The sequence below is a fragment of the Haemorhous mexicanus genome, chromosome 14, assembly GCF_027477595.1.
Source record: "Haemorhous mexicanus isolate bHaeMex1 chromosome 14, bHaeMex1.pri, whole genome shotgun sequence".
NCBI classification, from domain to species: domain Eukaryota; kingdom Metazoa; phylum Chordata; class Aves; order Passeriformes; family Fringillidae; genus Haemorhous; species Haemorhous mexicanus.
Window position 1 is genome coordinate 5754938 of NC_082354.1, and position 20074 is coordinate 5775011.

At 54.5% G+C, this 20074-nt stretch overlaps 1 protein-coding gene across 4 annotated transcripts; it reads right to left on the bottom strand.

Moving 5' to 3' along the window:
- Nucleotides 1-172: 172 nt before the first annotated feature.
- On the bottom strand, nt 173-18119 carry GDPD2 (glycerophosphodiester phosphodiesterase domain containing 2). 4 transcript variants are annotated; one of them, XM_059859300.1, is made up of 16 exons: nt 11364-11523; nt 8711-8859; nt 7536-7639; nt 7370-7463; nt 7010-7069; nt 6580-6678; nt 6103-6196; nt 5539-5684; nt 4977-5059; nt 4316-4466; nt 3567-3782; nt 2559-2710; nt 2071-2218; nt 1764-1846; nt 1297-1325; nt 173-992 (listed from the first exon to the last, which is right to left on the bottom strand). In XM_059859300.1, exons 2-16 carry the CDS (start codon nt 8822-8824, stop codon nt 940-942), a joined length of 1626 nt encoding a protein of 541 aa, XP_059715283.1. In that variant the 5' UTR covers nt 8825-8859; nt 11364-11523; the 3' UTR covers nt 173-939. The 4 variants fall into 4 exon arrangements, with proteins under 4 accessions (XP_059715283.1, XP_059715280.1, XP_059715279.1 ...); XM_059859297.1 differs by lacking the exon at nt 11364-11523 and adding an exon at nt 18034-18119 and having other exon boundaries at nt 173-1325; XM_059859296.1 differs by having other exon boundaries at nt 173-1325.
- Nucleotides 18120-20074: the final 1955 nt, after the last annotated feature.

Sequence of the window (20074 nt, forward strand, 5' to 3'; positions counted from 1 at the left end):
CCCGCCCGGTTCCCCGCGCCGGCAGTAGGTGGCACGGAGGCGCCGCGGAGCGAGCCCTCCCCGGCTCGGTACCGTCCGGGCTGCGCCGGCTCCTTCTCCGGGCCGGCAGCGCCGCCGGCAGGGAAAGGTGCGGAAGGGAGGACGCAGGCGTGCCCGCCGCACCCCTTCGGGCTCTGTCTGCCGCTCCTCTGCTTTATTGACATAAATAGACAGCAACAAGTCAAACTGCCACGGTACCCCTCTCCCTGATCTAGGCTCTGCTGCAACGTGACCGATGCCGAGTCCCACCGCTCCCTCTGCTGCCCTGGAGCAGCGGCAGGAGCATGAGCGCCGTCCTGCCAGCCCCTGGCACCCACCACCCCCAGCCCTGCTCCTTCTCTTCCCCGAGCAACAGGCATTAACTGCTGCACGGAGTGCCAGGACCCTGTCCCGTGAAGATTAAGCTAGCAGCAGCAGGGACAGGATTTGTGTCCAGGATGGGAGGGTGAAGAGCTCGGCTTTCCCTTTTTTGAAAAGCCACTCCACATCCCCTTCCTATTTCTCAAGCCATGGGACAAGGCAGCCCCCGGGGGAACAGCCCTTAAACGTGTCTGCAGAGCTGCTGACAACAGGCAGACAGCCCTTCCCCTGCACCAAACAGCGACCCAAATCCCCGCTCCTGTCCAAACCCCAAGGGAGTGGTCTCAGCTCCAGCACTGCTGGATAAATATTCTGCCCCTAGGCCACCCCTGCAAAGCTTTAGTTCCTCGCTGCTAGCGGGCAATGAGAACTCAGTTCCAAGTCTTCTCAGCTGAGGGCAGCTGTGCACCATAAAAGGAGCCAGGAAGGCCACGGTAGAAGGGAGGCTCGGAGGAAGGAGCCTCGAAGCTGGCCTGAGGAGTGCTCCCTGTTTGAGCTGTGCAGGGCTCTGGCTGCCCTACCCCACAGCTGACACAGGCGTCACTCTTGCATCAAGCTGTTGATCTTTGTGAGCAGCACATCAGTCTCAGACTCTGAGGAGACAGAGAAAAACCATTCATTGTGGGCGGCCACCATCCCGCAGCGACAGGCGGAGTAGCCTGAAAAGCAGGTTTGAGGATATTCGGGAAATGTGGGATTCCGTAGTGCTGTCCCGCAGGGCTGCTTGTTAACGGCAGGACAGGAGGAACTCCCTGGGCTGGGATTCCCTTTCCTCCCCCAGCCATCCCAAACCACTCCGTCACGTTTGGCTGGGGAAAGCTGCCTTCCGGTCAGGGAGAGTCCCAGAGGCAGAGCCTGGCTCCAAGGGAGGGAAGCTCCCGTTCCGTGCGCACTCACCCGCTGGCCGCCTCCTGTGGGAACATTTCCTAGGAGATGGAATAGGATCGATGTTAGCATGCAAGTCTGGTCCCACCGTGCCCTCCCCTGAGCTGCCAGCCGGAGGCTTTGGGGCCCCGCAGTCCCACAGGGAGCTGCTCTCAGTGCCTGCAGCACTGGGAAAAAGGAGCAGGATCAGGAGCCCCAGCCTCAGCCCACCAAACCCTGGGGTGCAGAGTGGGTTAGCAAATGTGAACTAAGGCATCCAGCAGCTTGAAGCAGCGTCAAGGCAGACTTTTAGCTGCAGCTTGGAGATGAAAGTAGCCCCCACAAACCTCTGTCTCATTCAACCAGACAGGGGAGCACACCCCCAGGATCTGAGTCCAGAGAGGGGTGGCAGCAGGTTTGGGTCTGCACCAGCCACCCAGGGCACACTACAACCTCCCCCAACAGAGCTGCCTCGGGACGGGGAAAAGGATCAAACCTACTTCATCAGGACGAAGGCCCAGATGATGATAAGGAAGGAAACACAGTCTACAACGATCCAGATCATTAAGTATGTGCTGCTGGGCTGCAAGACAATGAGAAAAGACACTGAACATCAGCTAGGGGTGAAGTGCTGTGCATGGCACAGCCCTGCCTGCTGTTGCCACCAGTCCCTTCTACAGGGTCGCATGCTCCCATGCCAGTACAGCAGTGAGCAGAAGTCACCTTCCAGGCTGCTGCAGAAAGGGACCCACAAGTGCCTGGGACACAGGGCTGTGGGGCAGGGTGAAGGATGGAGGGGTCACTTACCAGAAGCCAGATGGGGCGTTTCATCTCCTTCAGCACCTGGCAGGCATTGGTGGTGACAGAGCTCACCCCTGAGCACCAGAGCACGGAGAAGAGCCAGGGCTCATTCACCACGTACAAGTTGACAGAGATGTTGTCCTGGCGGTACTGCCTGTGTGGGGACAGCCGTGGTCAGAGTAGCAGACAGCAGGGTGCCACCACACTCTGCACAGCCAGAAGGGGCTGTACATTTGGGATATGATCCAGCATTTGCAGCCACATGGAGCAACTGTCTGGAGATGCAGACCCAGGGCAGATTTGCTGGCAGGGCAGAGGACTGCAGCCAGCTCCATCCTCTACACCAGCCCTGCCTGATAAGGACACTTGTTCACAAGGCACAGTCCCAGCTCTTCCCAGAAGCACACCAGCACTCAGCACCCTCACCTCTGCTGGCCCCTGGGACAGTCCCCAGACCTCCACAGCTCCCAGGTACTTGGACAAAGTGTTCTCACCTTATCTCCTCAGAGCTCATGTCCTGGTAGGGCAGATTGACGCGCAGAACTGGCTCCTCCTCATTCTCGACCCTCTTCCGGCCATAGATGTGCTGGACACCTGGGGCGTGCTGTTTGACATCTTCCCTGAACCCATCTGGAAGCCAGAGGACCTAGGCAAGAGCCAGAGAGCACGTGCAGAGGAGAGGTGCTCCAGAGTTTGCTCTCTTCCAATATTCCCTCGCAGGTCCAGGCCCACGTGGCCTGCTTAGACAACTGCTTCCTGCCCCCCGTCTCCACACTCAGCACTTCCATGAGGATCTCAGCCAGGACAGTCTCCTAAGAGCTTGCCCCAGCCAAGAAATAAGCACATGTCCCACTGAAGGGAGAAAGCAGTTCCAGCCTAGGAAATCTGCAACAGTTAAGTCCTTTCTGGGTCTTTGAATGGCTCAAGAAGCAAATATCCCCAGCTCTGCAGCAAGAATGCACCTTGGATCACCACTATAGTAAAGTCTTTTCTATGTCCCCTCCTGCTCAGCATTCCCAAAAGGCCAAGCAACATGATTTGAGTGCTGATTTGTCCCCTGAGGGCAGCACATATCCTGTGCTGCAGGGGGTGGATGAAACATAAAGGGAGCACAGGAGTGTGCAGCAGGAGTCCAAGAGCTGCAGGGAGAGGTGTGGTGGAGTGTGGGGAGGTGAAAGCCCCAGCATTGTACCCCTGCTCATGCTGGCAGTATTGGTCTCCTGAGTCATTGTTTACACACCGGGGTGGCCAGTGCTGGGAAACCAAAGTATTTGGAGGGGTCTGAAGTATTTGGAGGGGTTTGAAGCTGTAGGCATTAAACCCTAATTACTGGTAACTTTTCCCAGCTAGAGAACTTCACATGTGGGCAGGGCTGCCCAGCAGGAATCACATATGGGGCGTACAGGGTGTCAGGGATGGTCAGTGTGACTGGCAGGGCACCTCCCACCACGGCAGGGGTGTGACAGCAGGTCCTGGCAGGGGTGGGGTGGTGACCAGCTAACCTGCTGCAGCGGGATGCCGGACTGTAAAATCACTCCCAGGGTGACATTGACAAAGTTCTGGTAGTCACTGTGGTTCTCAGGCCGAAGGTCAAACATGATGGAGAGGTTGCTGTGCTTGACTGCCTCTAGAGCCTGTTCCAGGGACGGGATCCTCTGTTCAGCTGCCTCCTGGCGATCACCAGGAGAAAGACTCTGCACAGTGGGAAATGGCCTCCGCTGCAAGGGTGAGAGGGGGGCAGTCATCACATGCAGACCACCTGTCAGCTTCCACATCCCAAACTGGTGCCTGTCTCTCTCAGTTTCCTACACTGGCCTCTCCATATGCTCTCCAGTGCAGACAGGCACAGGGAACCTCCCCATGCACATGCATGGGCACCTGTACTCTTCTCCCCACTAACAACAGAATTCAAGAAGCCCCAATGCCTGTGGGCATTCAAAGCTGCTCAGCAGTAGTTAGTCACCTTTTGGGAAGAGCTTGGCCACAGCTGCCTTCAAGCCCAGGCAGGCTGTGCAGCTCAGAGCAAACATGAGACATCCCTTCTCAAAGCAGCCTCCTTCATGACTCAGCTGAGGAGCCAGAACAAACCCCAGCTTGGGGCATAATTGCACCCAAGGGATTTGTGCATGCTTCTGCACCCTGTCTAGGTGTCTGCTAGGACCAGGAAAGGCCCTGGAGCCCCAGGGCAGGACTAATGCTTCACCCAAAAATGCACCCATTCCTCACCAGCCACCCTAAGGACATCCCTGACCTCCAGAAACCAGCTGCCAGCATCCAGCTGCTGGAGGTCTGTCCAGTTGAAGGCAGTGCTGTTCAGGGCAGCCCTCTCAGGGAACACAGCCTGCACGTTGGTGGTCCTGGTGAGCTCCTCGTCGTGCATGAGGAATGGGACCCCGTCAGCACTGGCAAAGGAGCACAGAGAAAAGCCATGTGTTGGAAGCTGTTTGTCTCCTACCCTGCCCTGGCATTTCTACCCCCTCCCAGCCACCTGGCAGAGTAACCCCCATCCTTATTCTACTTGAGGCCCTTTCACAAAAATGTGCACCCAGAGACCAAGCCACCAACCAAGTAGTTCCTTGCTCTCTGAAAGAGCTGTCCCAATAACAGGATTACATGAGATTAACTGGAGCCAGGGTCTGCTTTCCAAGCAGTACCCCTCCCCTGATGGAGCCTCCCTCCCCAGAAGGCAATCTGCATGGGGAGGACAGAAACCCAGTACCTCTCCCAGATTACTGGGACACAAAGCTGGAGCCTGTCCCATACTGGGAAGGTGGGAGTGGCGGAGCCCTTTGAACACGGCTGCCTGCAAATGCAGGCTCCAAATCAGTCCTCCAGGTGTCCTCCAGAATGTCCCCTGTGTGAGGTGACATCCCAGGATACACAGCCTCCTTCCTCCCTCTGAGCCCCTTTACCTCACCATGACGTCTGTCTCAAAGACTTGCACATCACAGTCCACTGCCTTGCGCAGTGACATGAGGGTGTTCTCGGGGGCCAGCTAGAAAAAGGAATGGTGTTAGTGCAGGAAGCAGGGAAGGATGGGGCAGGGGGCAGGCACTCATCCTGCCTGGATGCACCCAGCAGCTTGGCTGGGCTCTAGGGCAGCCACAATGAGCCTGGGGTGACCTGGGCATGGTGGGGGGGTGGAAAAGGACTGGGAGTAGACAGCCAAAGCCTGCCTTGTCCCTGCTCCCCAGCCCACACTACACAGCCAGGCTTTCTGCTGGGAGCTGCACCTGGTCCAGCAGTGCTCAGGCAGCACCTCTGTACTGCAGCTGCTGCATCCCCTCCTCACCCAGTGCTCACCCACCCTCCAAGCCTGAGCTGCCCTGGCTGTGGTGGGGATACCACTGTTCTGGGCTGGCCACAGCTTGTGGCCACAAGGATCTGTGCCCCACAGTCAGGCACAGCCTGGCTTTTCCTAGTGGAGCAGCCTGCCCATCCACCCTGACCACTGCCATGGCGCTGGTCACTCACCATGGGTGCTCCTCGATGGCCAACTAGGGCTGGCTTGGGAGGCAGCTGGTTCTCCTCCATGATGCAAGGGGAGGTGATTCCCAAGGGAGCCAGGTAGAGTGCAATCATTGCGGCACAGTACACAAGCAGCACAAACACCCTGAGACCTGCAGGCACACACAGAACTTAGAGGGGATGAGGTACAGAGGAAGTATTTTGCAGATCACTAGGAATAAGCCAAGGCTGCTTCACCTGGCATTAACCTGTGTTGCCCTAGGTCAAACCTTGCACCCTCACCCTCAGGAACACTGTGGATTTATTCCTGGCCCTTGCCCAACTCAGCACTTCTGCAGCACTCTGCCACCTGCAGCCTTCCTTCAGCTGCAAAGCAGGGAGGGCTGAAGCTGCAACAAGGGTTGGTCATGAGAAACCACCAAGAGCAGGCATTACTACCACACTGGAGACCTATTCTCACTACTGCACTGCTGCTCCCTGAGCACCACTCTGCCACCAGTGCTGCTCAGCTGGGTGGCAGGACACAGAGCACAAGCCAAGGTGACAAGTGCAGAGCTTGGAGGGGGTTACCTGTGTTGCGGGTGCGGTAGATGAAGCTGGCCAGGGGCCAGGCAAGGAGTGTCATTCCCCCCACAGCTCCAATGTGCAGGAAGGGACCTGTTGCCTGGGGAGGCAAAAAACCACAGGTGTCAGCCAGCACCAGTGCCTGTCCCCAAAATACACATGCCCCAATGCCAGGGATCTGCCCCTGCAGCCAGTACTGCTGGAAGATCCACAGTGCTGGGAGGAAGGGACAGGCTCTTGGGGGACAGAACAGACTCCCTGCTCTGGTCCAGCCACCATTCATCAGTCTGGTGGCAGCTGCTCCAGGCAGGACTCCAGGGGCAAAAGGAGCACCTTGCCTGGCCAGGTAGCAGAAGTCAAAGGCAGGAATTCACCCCCAGTGCACACAGCCATGCTGGGGGCTTCAGTCAGCACCCTTGAGCTCAAACCCACAGGTCAGGCTCTGGGTACAGCAGGGGAGTACCTGCTATCGAGGTGACTCACCTGCAGGGAGATCCGTGCACTTTTCCACTCCTCTGCCCACTTTATTCCCAGCCCTGTGAAGGCTGCAGCCACCACCAGGGCAGTCAGGATGAGCAGGATCTGTGGGGCACACACAGGGCAGTTAGGGGAGCACACAGCATCTTGCAGGCCAAGCAGAGTCCTTCTCATCCCTTCCTTATGCAATCCTGATACCCCACTTTCCCCATCTGGGTTTGCAGCTGAGCTCTGTGCTCCATGCTTTGAGCACTGGGAATATTCCCATCCCAGAGACATGTGGCTGAGGAACTGACAGCTGCAGCCCTGGTCAGCAGGGACACACAGCCACTCTGTGGGGTCACAGCAGCCATATACAGCCCCAGCAGGCTGGTCCCAGCTTCTGAAGGTGCAAGGGCAGCCAGAGCAGGCACCATCTCCCTGCACCCTCTCTCACCTTGTGCACCCAGTGTAGCTTCAAGGGCTGGCCGCAGAGCTGCAAGCACAAAGCGAGGACCTGCAAGGGCAAGGAGCTGTCAGACTGGGCTGTGCCCCACACCTCACCCCTCACAGGGCACAGGACTCAGCCACAGAAGCTCACGGCTCCTGGCCCAGGCAGGGGCTCTGCCCGTGCTCAGGCTGACCCGGCTCCATACACTACAGGTTCTCTCAGCTCAGGGCAGCCTGTGCTCAGCACAGCCCCTCTCCCCCAGCTCAGGGCAGCCTGAGCACAGCACAGCCCCTCTCCCCCAGCTCAGGGCAGCCTGAGCACAGCACAGCCCCTCTCCCCCAGCCCAGTGGGGTCAGGAGGGCTCACCAGCAGCACAGACGAGTAGCTGATCAGCACAGCCGTAGCAATGATGAGGACCAGGGACCAGTCTAGCCACAGCTTGCTCTGCCTGAAGATGAATCTGCCAGCAAAGGGGAAGGTCAGAGGGGCAGGGGTGAGGTGGAGAACAAGGCTGGATGTAGATCGTACTCACTCATTGAAGTTGTGGAAATCATTGAGGATGATGATAGCGAAGTAGAGCCACACCAGGGTGAAGAGGAAGACGCAGAAGAGGAAAAGGAACCAGCTGCAGTCATACTGAAAGCCAGAGATGAGAGTTATACACGTACCCTGAGGGCACCTAGCCCCTAGGCAGGATGCTGAGACCCCTGGGTATCACCCAGCCAGCAGCAGGGAGCACAGGGGCTCACAGCAGGCAATGGCCCGGGGGTCCAGGCATTCAGCTGTGCCATGGACAGGGACCAAAGCCACTCCGGCTGGCTCTTTTGGCTGGACCCATGCTATAGAAAGATGGATCAGCATGTCCCACAGCAAACTAAAAACTGCCTCTGCCAGGCTGGGGAGGATGGCTCCTGTGGCAAAACTGCCTCCTTTCCCATGCAGCACTCCATGGGAAGAGGCTGGGACTTTGGACATAAGAAGGGGTGGGGAGCCAGGTCCCATTCCCTTCTAGCTGCATTATCTGTGAGCTGGGCAGAGAGCAGTGCAGGGCCTCAGAACTGCCCTTGGACTGTTGAGTCTGCAGGCTGGGTCCAGCTACATTGCCCACAGCCACTAGTGCCACGTGTGTGGGGGAGGTGAGGGGTGCCACAGGTGCCAGAGGGACACCTAGCAACCCAGACTTATTTGTACATTCCAGGCAAGACAGGACAAGCCGCAGCAGAGCCACACCCATGGGAGTCGGAGACCTCAGAGGATCCCAGGGCCTCACCACTCCCAGGTTACAAATTGCTGGGGACACCCTCCTGGTGGGGCCACACCCAGCCCAGGAACTGTGTCTCCCACGTGCCTGGCCAGGTGCCCCGGGACCTGCTTGCCAGCTCAGCCCTAGGGCTTTGCTCTGCCCCAGGCACGTGCAAGCCCCACTGCAGAGCACACTAATGCTGCTCTACCCCTCTTGTCACCCAGCAGGAGCACAGCTCACCCTCTTACTGCTACAGGCCAGGGCAGTTCCTGGACAGTGAGGGTGCCAGGTAGCACCCCAGCTTTCCTGGGGCTTGGCCCTGGCAAGCAGGAGCAGCAGCAAGAGGTCAGCAGCTCAGTGTGTGGGCTGAGCATCCTAGCCATAGCCCTTCCCCACCCCAGCCAGCACTCTGAGATACCACAAAGGGGCTGGCAAGCCCCAGCTCAGCATCACTCAGGTATCACCTTGGTGGTTCTCAGGCCCTTCCTCTTCTCCTTCTTGGCAGTGATCCACTGGCAGCTGTAGGGGCAGAGCAGGCAGGTGGCACAGGCAGAGCAGCAACCAGGGGGGTCTGCCATAGCAGCAGACTGTCCCAGAGCCAAGGTCAGGTGTCCTGTGGGGGATACACACAGTGTGTTGGCAGCACACTGCCCCGATCCCATGGGGATGAAGCACTGAAGCATTTTGTGTGCAGGTACCCTGGCAGGTGGCCCAGAGTGCTGGGACATAGTGGGGCTGCTGGTTGTGTCCCCAGGCATGGCATGGTGCCAGGGGAAGAAGCAGCTCAGGGTGCAGCCCAACCTGTTCAGCAGGCTGTGCTGGGACCCTTCACCTGACAAGCTGGAACAAGCCTGGAGCTGGCAGGGAGCAGGGCCTGCTCCCCAGCCCAGGGTTCAGCACTCTGCCTGGGAGCCAGGACCACTGTGCAGGCTCCAGGGGCAAGCAGCCTAGCCAGCTTGACAGCATCCCTACACCCAGGCTTCCCCTCCTGCAAGGACTGTCCAGTGCCATGCCATGGCCTGGGAAGTTCCTGTTCTGATCCCTAGGTGCAGGTCCTTGCTGCTTGCAGCACCATCCTGGCAGCCCCTGAGCTCAACCTGCACACCAAGGAATCCCAGGTGTGGCTGGAGGAGCTGCAGCTGAGCAGGCTCTGGATGGCTTTGGTCCAAGTGCTTGTGGGGGAGCCCATTTCTACAGTCACAAGAGATCCAGGCTGAGGGCAGGGCCACCACTGAATTCCCAAGGCTGGCAAGGTGTCAGAGCCAGGATGCTTTGCTGTGATCCCCAGATTCCCGGTGCTTGGCTGGAAGAAGCAGGGAGCCCAAAACAAGATCTTCCTCAATCCATCCAGAGAAATCCCATCTTTACTATTGCTTGTGCTGCTGTGGAGCTGCTCCTCCTCACCCCAACCTCCCCAACAGGCCAGGCTCACTATGCAACACTATCACCCTGCAGATTAAGCCTGGCTCTCATTTCACTGTGACCACTGAGCCAGGCTTGAGAGCCAGCTGACCACATCCTCCCAGCCACATCCTCTCCAAGGCTGGAGTGCCTCACAGAGCTGTGTCCCATTCCAGTCTGGGCTGTGGAGAGAGGGAGCAGAGCTAGCCCAGCTCCTCCCTAGCCCAGCCAGCCAGACCACAGCAGCTCTGCCATGCCCTAGCTGTGGCCAAGGTCAGCCTGGTCTGCCCCTGGAACAGGGCAGCACCCCAGCCCATCTCCTTGCTCCTAAATACCTGCCCATGGGGGTCTCCAGGGCCAGGGTGCAGAGCCTGCCCCAGTACCCACACGGAGCACAGGGTCACACACAGGCAGGCAGCACCCCGAGAGCAGGACCCCATCCCTGGCCAGGCAGCTTCTGCAGGCTGGGGAATGTCAGGGGGCTGCCATCAGCAGGTCCAGCCAGCCGAGGCACAGAGGATGAAGAGCATCAAAACAGAGTGCCACATCTGCTGCCCCCTCCACCTTCTAGACCAGCAGCCGTGACCTGCTCAGTGATGGCACTGAGAGAGTCAGCCTTAACACAAGCACAGGAAGCTATAGGTCCAGATACTTCCCTTCCTGATGCCCAGGGGTTCTGGCTGCAGGCTCATACCTCGGCTGTCACCAGAAGCAGAGTCACCACTTCCACCAGGGACCAGTGGGCTCAGCTAGCCTCCACTTGGAGTCACCCTGTCACTGCTCACATGGGCAGAGCACTGGTGTCAGCAGCTCCTGGCAGGCTCCCACGCAGGGTACACAGTACAGGAGGAGTGGCTGTGGGCACCAGCTGCAACTCAGCTGCTCCAAAGGACTGCTGCTGCCAAGACTGGAGCTTGGCAGAGAGTGGCACAGGACTGGTCACAAATCTGCCCCAATGGTGCTGTCTGGAGGGCTCGGAGGGGAAATACCACCCTGTTCTCCAGCTCATAGTGCAACTGCAGCAGCATCAGTGGTTATGGCAGGGCACACATCCCAGACAGAGCAGGGATAGGCACACAACAGACCCTGCTCAGCTTCTGCTCCAGCTCCAGTGGGAGACCAGCAGAGTGGAAGCTGGGACTCCATCATGGCTGGAAGGACCCTCCTTTAGCTCCCACCCAACAACACCCACTGCACACTCAGCCCTTGTGTGCGAGGCACAGGGTATCTGAAGGGCTGACAAACCCATTGCCACAGTCATCAACACGGCAGCGTGTGCTGGTAGCCTCCCAAGTACCTCTGTGCTGGCACAGGACAACCTGGTAGCCATATGCAGATCGAGATTCCCTTGTCCTGGAGGAGCGAGCTGAGCCAGCCCAGGCTGTGTGCCACCGGGCAGGTCAGCAGGAGCTGGTGCCTAACCCCGCTGCTCCCTTTCCTCGTAGGACGGAGGACAGAACACGGGCTCAGCATGGACCACAGGGCGACCCCAAAACAGCAAGAGCAGCACAGCCTGGCCCAGATCCCCCACTCAGTCTCATGCCCGGGCAGCCAGTCCTGCCCTCCCCGTTCCTGCTCTCCAGAGCGTGGGAACAACACGGGCAACCCCCTGCCTTCCCCCCTCATCTTCCCGGGACAGTCACACCCTCCCCGTGCCGCCCTGCCAGGCCAGGACAGCATCCCCAGGGCCGGGGCAGCCGCCCCGGGACCAAGTACCTGCTCCCCGCGGATGTCGGGCTCCCGCAGCCGGGCCAGGTGAGCGCGGGGCTGGGCTCTCCCAGGCCCATGCGTGCCAGCACTCGGCTCCCGCTGCGCTCACACCCTCCTGGGTGTGCCCGGGCCCGGCAGGTCCGCACAGGCCGGCAGAGGCGGGCAGACTGCGAGCGGAGCGGAGCGGGGGGCCGGGCTGGGGTCAGGGCGGGCCCCGAGGCAGGCGCGGGGAGAGGGGGAAGGGGCCCCGGGGCCGTCACGCGTCGCGGCGCCGCGGAGTTTGCAGGCAGGCCACGTCCAGGCAGAGCGAGACTCCGGGGAGAGCTCCCGGGAGATGGAGGCAGAGCTTCGTGCATCGCCGCGCCTTTGAGAGAGGGGCTGTGGGAGCCCCTCGGACAAAAGGGGACTTTTCTCTTTCTGGCAAAGGAAGCCTGAACAGACACAGCCCAGGTCACCACGGCTGGCCCGGCAGACACACCGGCGCACGCTTTGAAGGCAGAAGCACAGAAGTAAAAGTGCTTTTCTTGCCTTGAGCCGAGAGAAATCCTTCCGAATGAGTGCATCTGAACTTTGCTAAAGGAGCAGATGAAAAGAGGCTCCAGACAGGCCTGATGCCACCTGGAGATGGATGGGCTGATGCCTTTCATCTTCCCCCTCCCTCCCTGTGGCACAGCACAGCTCTGTCCCCCCCACCCTCTGCTCCGCGTGAGCCAGGGTGCACGATGGGCACACAGAGTTTTCTGCATCACTGAATTGATCCGTCCTTGCCTGTGATCTCAGGGGACCCCTCTGATCTTCTGCCACTTGCAGAGGACCTGAGAAAGCTGATTTACAGGGAGGTGATGGCATTCTGCAGTGACATAGCAACTGCCAATTTAGGCAGAAGCCTCAGCGCTCAGCCCTGGGCTGATCCTGTTCCACGCTACTGTTAACAGCTTCGGCACAACTCCTTGGGCAGCTCCGTGGAATGTGCTGATCAAGGCCTTATCAGTGGAGGGTCTGGGGCACTGCAGGAGGGCTTGTGCATTGCTCTGCCCCCAGAGGAGAAAGCTGAAAGCATTGCAATGGCCAGGAATACCCCCCCCAGAAAAGCAAGTAGCCCTGCACACCCAGATTTTGTCAGATGTGAGCAGTTTGGCAGTGAGGTTCTCCTCCCGCATCCATGTGCTCTGCTGACTCGGACACAGACCAGTCGCGCTGCTACACGAAGAGCAAAGCAGTGGGCACGAGCCGTCCCAGTACCAAAAGTAACTGCACCCACCAAAGTCCCTGGGATGCAGAGAGCGCGTTTTATGGGGGAGAAAGTTGGCTGTCAGGGATTGGATTGCAGGTTTTGAGGACATGAATTGGTGAGCACTAAAGTGAGGTGAAGGATCACTCAAACCGAGAAACACCTTAGGCAGCATGTAGGGGAAACCCGAGCATGAATAAAGAGACCAAGGAGGTACTGGAGGAGGGGAGGTTGCAGCAGAGCGCCGGGAGATCAAAAAGTTGTGAATTTTAGTGGTGTGAGACAAAGCTTATGGAAGAGGCACCTCCGGCAGACAGAGCAGCGGGACAGGCGGCTCCCCGGGGGTTTGGCCCCCGTCTGACCGCGCCGGGATGGAGCGAATTTCTCGGGGGAGCCGAGCTGCTCTCGCCCGGCGCTGCCGAGGGAGCCCCGAACCCGGGGGAGTCGAGCCGCTCCCGAGGCCCGGGGGAGCCGAGCCGCTTTCACCCGGCGCTGCCGGGGGAGCCGAGCCGCTTTCACCCGGCGCTGCCGAGGGAGCCCCGTTCCCGGGGGAGCCGAGCCGCTTTCACCCGGCGCTGCCGGGGGAGCCCCGTTCCCGGGGGAGCCGAGCCGCTTTCACCCGGCGCTGCCGAGGGAGCCCCGTTCCCGGGGGAGCCGAGCCGCTCCCGCCCGGCGCTGCCGAGGGAGCCCCGTTCCCGGGGGAGCCGAGCCGCTTTCACCCGGCGCTGCCGAGGGAGCCCCGTTCCCGGGCACCGCCGGGCGCGCCTGCAGCGCCGCCTGTGCCCACGCGAGGGCGGCAGCGCGGGCCCTCTCGCCCGGCACGGGGCTGAGGGGACGGGAGCGGCGCTGGGGCCGAGCGGAGCTGTGTCCTGATCCCCCACGGGAGGCAGCCCTGCTGGGCCCGGGCAGTGGCCTCAGCGCTGCCTGTGAGGGCCGGGAGCCATGCTCTCTACTGCCAGAGCTGCGCCGGCACTGCCGCTGCCTGGCCGCCAGACGGCGACCTCGGCCCGCGCTGCTGCTGCGGGAGTGCCTGAGGTGAGGCTCGGCCTGTGCGAAAGGGCAGAGCTGAGCCCGGAGGTGTGACACAAAGGACAGGGCTGTGACCGAGAGGACAGGGCTGAGCCCGGGGGTGTGACACAAAGGACAGGGCTGTGACCGAGAGGACAGGGCTGAGCCCGGGAGTGTGACACAAAGGACAGGGCTGTGACCGAGAGGGCAGAGCTGAGCCCGGGGGTGTGACCCAAACGGCAGGACTGTGACCGAGAGGGCAGGGCTGAGCCCGGGGGTGTGACCCAAACGGCAGGACTGTGACCGAGAGGACAGGGCTGAGCCTGGGGGTGTGACACAAAGGACAGAGCTGAGACACAAAGGACAGGGCTGAGCCCGGGGGTGCCACCCAAAGGACAGAACTGAGTTTACGGGTGTGACCCAAAGGACAGGGCTGAGCCCAGGGATGCCACCCAAAGGACAGAGCCGAGCTCAGATTTGATACCCAGAGGACAGAGCTCTGGACTGCGACACCGAGTAAGCAGACTGACATAAACACGGGCATCATTGACATCCCTGCCAGCTGAGACTGATCTCCAGGAGCCAAGTTGCAGGTGAACAGTAAAGCTAACAATCAGAGTGCAAAATCAAGCTGGTTTAGCTCTGCCTGTCTCACTACAAAGTCAGAGGCATCAGAATTAGTTGGGAAAAAGACAGAAAATTATGTTCCTGTCAACACAGTTGGATGAGCTCAGGTACAACATCAAGTGTTGCATTGATGTAAATAGAGTTTGTGTTCTCCTTTCACTTGAGAAGGTACATCTGTGAGTGTCCTTTTAGATTATGGCAAACTGATAAAAACATGGAGAGGAATGGTCTAAATAAGCAGAGAAAGTTATGTTGGTGTATCACAGTGCAGATGAAGTTATCTCCCTAGACTCTAAACTTGGTGGGTAGAACAGGTATTTTCAGCAGATGTGAGTGACTTAACAGCTTCCTGTTAGGTTCCTGTTTGTCCACTGAGCTAGTCACAAACTAGTTTTTTCAGGAAAAAAAGGCAAGCCATTATTTCAGTTACTTTTGGTTCTGCACACATCTATACAAAGGAAGTCTACAATAAATATTCCTTTTAAAGAGGGACTGTTTTAGGGAATGTTTTCCCTTCTCATAATCTCTTATAGGACCAGGAATAAAAGGAGAAGGCAATACACGTTTGTGTGACATGATTTCACACTCTTTCACCTTGTAATAGACAACAAAAACTCAGCATTTCACCTTTTCTCTGCTGTTAACACTTAAAAAGCCAGTGACACAGACTGCTTCCACCTCAGCTAGTAGCAGACCTACATAAACTGATAGACCAAGGCAATGATCTCCATCATTAATCTAAAGTCAATCTGCAGTAATATAGATTTTTCTACATATTGAAGGTGTCCTGCATAGGCACATTAAGAAATTAAGTTGTTTGAAAGAACTAATCACACAAACTGCCTGCTTAAGGGGAGGGTGTGTGATCATGGCAGTAGTCTCATTTTTTTTTCCCTAAAGACCAGAATATTATAAAGAATTAAAGTCTATGGTGAACAAGCTTTGAATCAGATTTTTTTTTCCTCCAGAAGTGGGCTTAGTTAAGGAGATCAGGAATGCAGATTGTGAGAGTGTTATTCATCTTGAGGAAAAACCTCTGTGGATGACTGTACTTATTTCAGCTCTTATCACAGAGTTTGTATGATACAAGGCAAATCACTTGACCCAAACTTTTCATGGGTGGTCCTTTAAGGTTTAATTTCCTGTGTACTTGAAAACAGCATGGAGCAGATTTTCAGGAGTTGCTAATCACTAACTGTTGTAATTGAGATGAGTGATAGGAGCCCTGAGGATCAAATGCTAAGGAGTATTAGGAGTTCAAGCCACAGGGTAACAGCAAATCCCAGCTTGGGCACTGCACCAGTGCAGTGTTTAGCCCCACTGTTTTGGTAGGAATCCAACACCTCTCAAGGGTTTATGGAGATTTATTAAGGTACAGAGAACACAAGACCACAGTAGACCATAGAATGGCCTGAGTTGGAAGTGACCTTAAAGACCATCCAGTTCCAACCCTCCTGCCAGGGGCAGGGACACCTTCCCCTAGACCAGGTTGCTCAGAGCCCCATCTACCCTGACAAGTTCTTCCAGGGATGGGGCAGCCACAGTTTCTCTGGGCAACCTGCCAGTGCCTCACCACCCTCACAGTGAAGAAATTCTTCCCAACATCTAATCTGAACCTGCTGGCTTTCAGTCTGAAGCCATTTGCCCTGGTCCAGGCACTCCAGGATCTTGTGAAAAGCCCTTCTCTATGTTTCTTATGGGCTCCCTTCAGGTACTGGAAAGCCACAATAAGGTCACCCAGATGGCTTCTATTCTTCAGGCTGAACAATCCCAATTCTCTCAGCCTTTCCTCCTGGGAGAGGTATTCTGTCCCTCTAATCAACTTGGTGGCTCCTCTGGACCCGCTCCTACAGCCCCATGTCCTTCCTGTGCTGAGGACCCCAGAGCTGGAGGCAGCGCTGCAGGTGGGGTCTGACCAGAGTGGAGCAGAGGGGCAGAACCCCCTGCTGCCCACAGGGCTTTTGCTGCAGCCCAGGACACTCTTGGCTTTCTGGGCTGTGAGTGCACATGGCTGGGTCCTGTCCAGCATCTCATCCCCCAGCATCCCTGAGTCCTTCTTGTCAGGATAAGCAACAGTTAAAATGGTCAATAAATTTTATACTACAAAATATACTTCAGAAATAATTTTTAGGCACAGTGTCATGTCATATCTAAAGAGAAAAAAATAATTCAATCAGGCAACTCCTGCTTTCATTAAAATAAAAAATCAGTTATCAGATTCTGATAGTTATACCGTGTAACACATGCCATACTTCATTCACGATTTCAAGGACCAAAACATTTGGTTTTGTTCACATGCAGCTCTTTCTTTCTGGAACTTGAGCTGGTTTAGAATTTGAAGATGTTTATCATTTGTCATTTCCTAATTGCCTTATTGCATACTTAACTGAAGTCACAGAATAACAAACTTGGCAAATCTTAAGTATTAAATTTAGGATGCAGCAGAAGGTATGCTCACAGGCTATACTCGCATGCAATATTCCATCTTAACTGCATATCTTTGTGTTTTGTGTAATCTATACAAAGGAAGTCAACTAATTTAATTATAGCACAACTGTTTTTTCTGGTAAGTCCATTTCCTTTATATGGATAATTTGCTGGAAGTTAAATTGCACTCATAAATTACTGAATGTGGCAACACTGATATTCTGTAGATCTGGTTTCACCTGCTCTGCATGGAAAAGCACTTGACTAGTGGTTTATGTTATTTTCTGATCAATATTTGTGGTTTTTTTTCCAGGAAAAAATATAATATTTACTCTGTCAATAAAACAACTTATGTGTCACTTACTGCCATTGCTCTGCTACAAAACCATTTGTAGGTAGGGTTTTTAATGCTTGCTTACTTGCTAACTTTTAAGGCATACCATTATTTTTGCACTGGGATAAGCCTTTACTGTGGAGTGTTTGCTCCTGCCACACATCTAATTTCTGCTCAGAGTTATAGTTACTGTAGAACAGCATTTTCCCCCCTTTCAGCATGCAAAAGCAGCTGCAAGATCACTGTGTTAGGTCATGCTGTGGAACACAAAATTGATTTGTTGCTTGAGCTGCCTTTCTCTCCTTATGGTTTCAGAAGCCTCCCATGAAGTCATTACCACTCACTGATGTTACTGGGAAGCCACAAACTTTGTTACAGTTTTAGTGGGGACTCAGCAGCTGTCTGAATAAAACCCTGCAGCAGCATTTGTGTCAGAAGTGAGCTGAAGTGCTTGACAAAGAATTCAGCTCTCAAGCTATAAGGAGAACCTGTTAGGATACAGCCCAAGCTACAGAATACCTTAGTTACTTACTTTGCATTAAAGTATTGCCACAGACCCTGGTGGAGGTCAGTCCTTGCCCAAGGAGTGGCCCTTCAGATCCCCTATGAGCCTTACCACTCATGGGATTCCATCCTCTATGCAAATCCAGGCACACAGCACAAAGCCCTCTCACACACTTATTCTACTATCATTTGTTCTCAGCAAGCTCATTTGAGGGTAAGCAACAGTTCTGTGAGTCACAATGTGCTGCAGTCATTAATACTCCCACTGTACTTGCAGTGCTACTGTGCTTTTTCTCTTAATATCCATAAGCTGTTGTTATTAGACAGCTTTACAGAGCTATTAGAGCCTGTCCTGCAGCCTTTAGAGAAACAATTAATTACATTGGATGCTTCTATAAAAGCTAATTCCTCACACATGTAGCTACATTCTCTGCTTTACAGTAACTGCAAACAACTAAATTAACACTAAAGCTGAAAAAAACTCCAAAAACAACCATAAAAAGAAGTCCTCAGAAAAAGAAAAGGCCCAAAACAGTCCCACTTACCAGGCAGAAGGAACTCCTTGTTGCACACTCTACTGTATGGAAGCAACAGCTGTTTGCCATTGCCAAATTTATAGGAGCAGCCTCCAGAAGTGTGCTAAGGGTGGGTTTATATAAGGGCCCTGGCTAGGGAGGGGCCAGCAATGTGGTGGAGTTGTGGGATTTGTATGGCCTTAGGTGGCTGGGGGTGTCACTGTGTCACAGTGAAGTCAATACATGCTGTTGCTAAAAGAGAGGTAGATCTTATTTATAAAGCTAGTACTTTGGGTCTAGACTACTTAGTTAAGTGGTATTTATCTACTTCAAGTATAATTTCCTTGCTGCTTTTGTTAATGATTTATTGTCTTGTACCTGCTTAAGGTCTTTTCTAGCTGTAAGTATCTTTAGGTACAAGCTCTTCTGATTACTTTACTATAGGTAAAGTGTTACAGTTCTTAAAGAAGAAAGGCTTTAGTACTGTCTAGCATACATTTTCTTACTTAACTGTTGTTGATGCCTGCTGTGAGTTTCTGTAATTGCTCTCTTTTAGCTACAACCATTTGAATTTTCTTCTGACCCTTTAACTAGTGTAAAGGGTTGTGGGGAATTCCTAGCTAGTGGTCTGCATTTGTATTATTTTTCTTTATATTTTCTCAGAGCTACTGTGTAATCAGTATCTCTGGGGCTTAGCTTTTGGCTGCCTGTGGTTTCTAATATGCAGTATTTATGGTCAAAATACTTATTTTGAGGGGCAAAGGTGTCTGTCTCAGGCAGCTGAAGGGGTTTGTGCAGTTTTGAGGACAGCATTTTCAAGTTTAACCTTTTATGGTTTATATCCTCTGAAAACTGCACTGCAAGAGATCCTTGCTGCTTTTTTAGGTGTAAAAATTGACAGCCTGGAGAGGCTTGACACTGTATCTGAGCTGTTCTGATGAAGAGTTACCACTAGAAAATACAGTATAAAGCTGGATTTTTTTTTTTTTTTTGGTAGCTGGTTTTCTGGAATCCCACCAGCTTGTTCCTATAAAGTTTTAATTAATGATTTGAAATAATGATAGAATAATTATATCATGCTTCTACACAGTTTTGCTTTTGAGTCAGTAAAAGTTTCACCTATTCAAATGTTATTAAGACCAGTTAAATAGTAACTGTGGAGGTAGTGTACTTAAAACAGCATGTGTGTGTCTTTAGTCCTTTTTTCCCAGATTCATTATAATTCAAATTCATGCAGTTACAGCTTGTGCACTTAAAAAATGTGCCAACTGCTTTCCCTCACAATGTAGCTTGTGATGAAATACCCTTTTATGCTTTTTTTCCAAGTTGTTTTTGGGTTTTGCTCCAAAACCCAAGGAAGTATTTGATCCTGTGTCCAGAACAGAATGTATTTTGCATTAGGAAATAAAACCAGACTTGTAGTTCTTGTCTCCTGTGCTGCAGCACACATGCACTAATACTCTCTGAGCACCTGTAGGCATCACTGTGTAGTGCTTTCTGGGTTAGGGACTTACACAGAGATCTAAGGGCTGTTTCTGGAGCTTACCTTATCTGAAGAAGGTGCTTGAGTGCCCAGAATTTCTGTTCTTCTTTGGCAGAACTGGGCTGGTCCGTGCCTTACAAAGGTGTGATGGGTTTGGAATTGGTGAAGCTGATGCAGAGGGTGATCTCCCTTCTTGATCACTGCAGGGTGATGCTGAAATGAGAGGGTTTGTTGCCCGAAATCCTGAACTCCAGCACTGTGAGGAGAAGCACACCTGAGAAAAAAAGGGTTACACAGCAAGTCCTGAGAGGACCTTCAATGGCTGAAATGGTTGTTGAGATGAAAAATGCCACTCATAAACGTGCAGCTGTCACTGAAGGTACCACCACAGCTTGTACCTCATTGCATTGGAGCTGTAGGATATGTGCAGCTATGGGAGGAAGGTGATTGCTGCCTCAGGTACTTGCACTTGCTTGCCTGTCTGGTGCAGTTACTGACAGATGGCTGTGAGGAGCTGAGAATATGCCTGGCTCAGCATGGAGGGCTTGTCTTGGCACTTGGGCTGTTTTGTCACTGTCAGGCTTTGTC

Coding starts and splice junctions, on each gene's coding strand:
- GDPD2 (XM_059859297.1), bottom strand. CDS start 8,824: ATGGCAGACCCCCCTGGTTGCTGCTCTGCCTGTGCCACCTGCCTGCTC. Junction 6,197..6,579: donor GTGCACGGATCTCCCTGCAG/GTGAGTCACCTC, acceptor TTGCCTCCCCAG/GCAACAGGTCCCTTCCTGCA. Junction 5,060..5,538: donor GCCATCGAGGAGCACCCATG/GTGAGTGACCAG, acceptor TCCTTTTTCTAG/CTGGCCCCCGAGAACACCCT.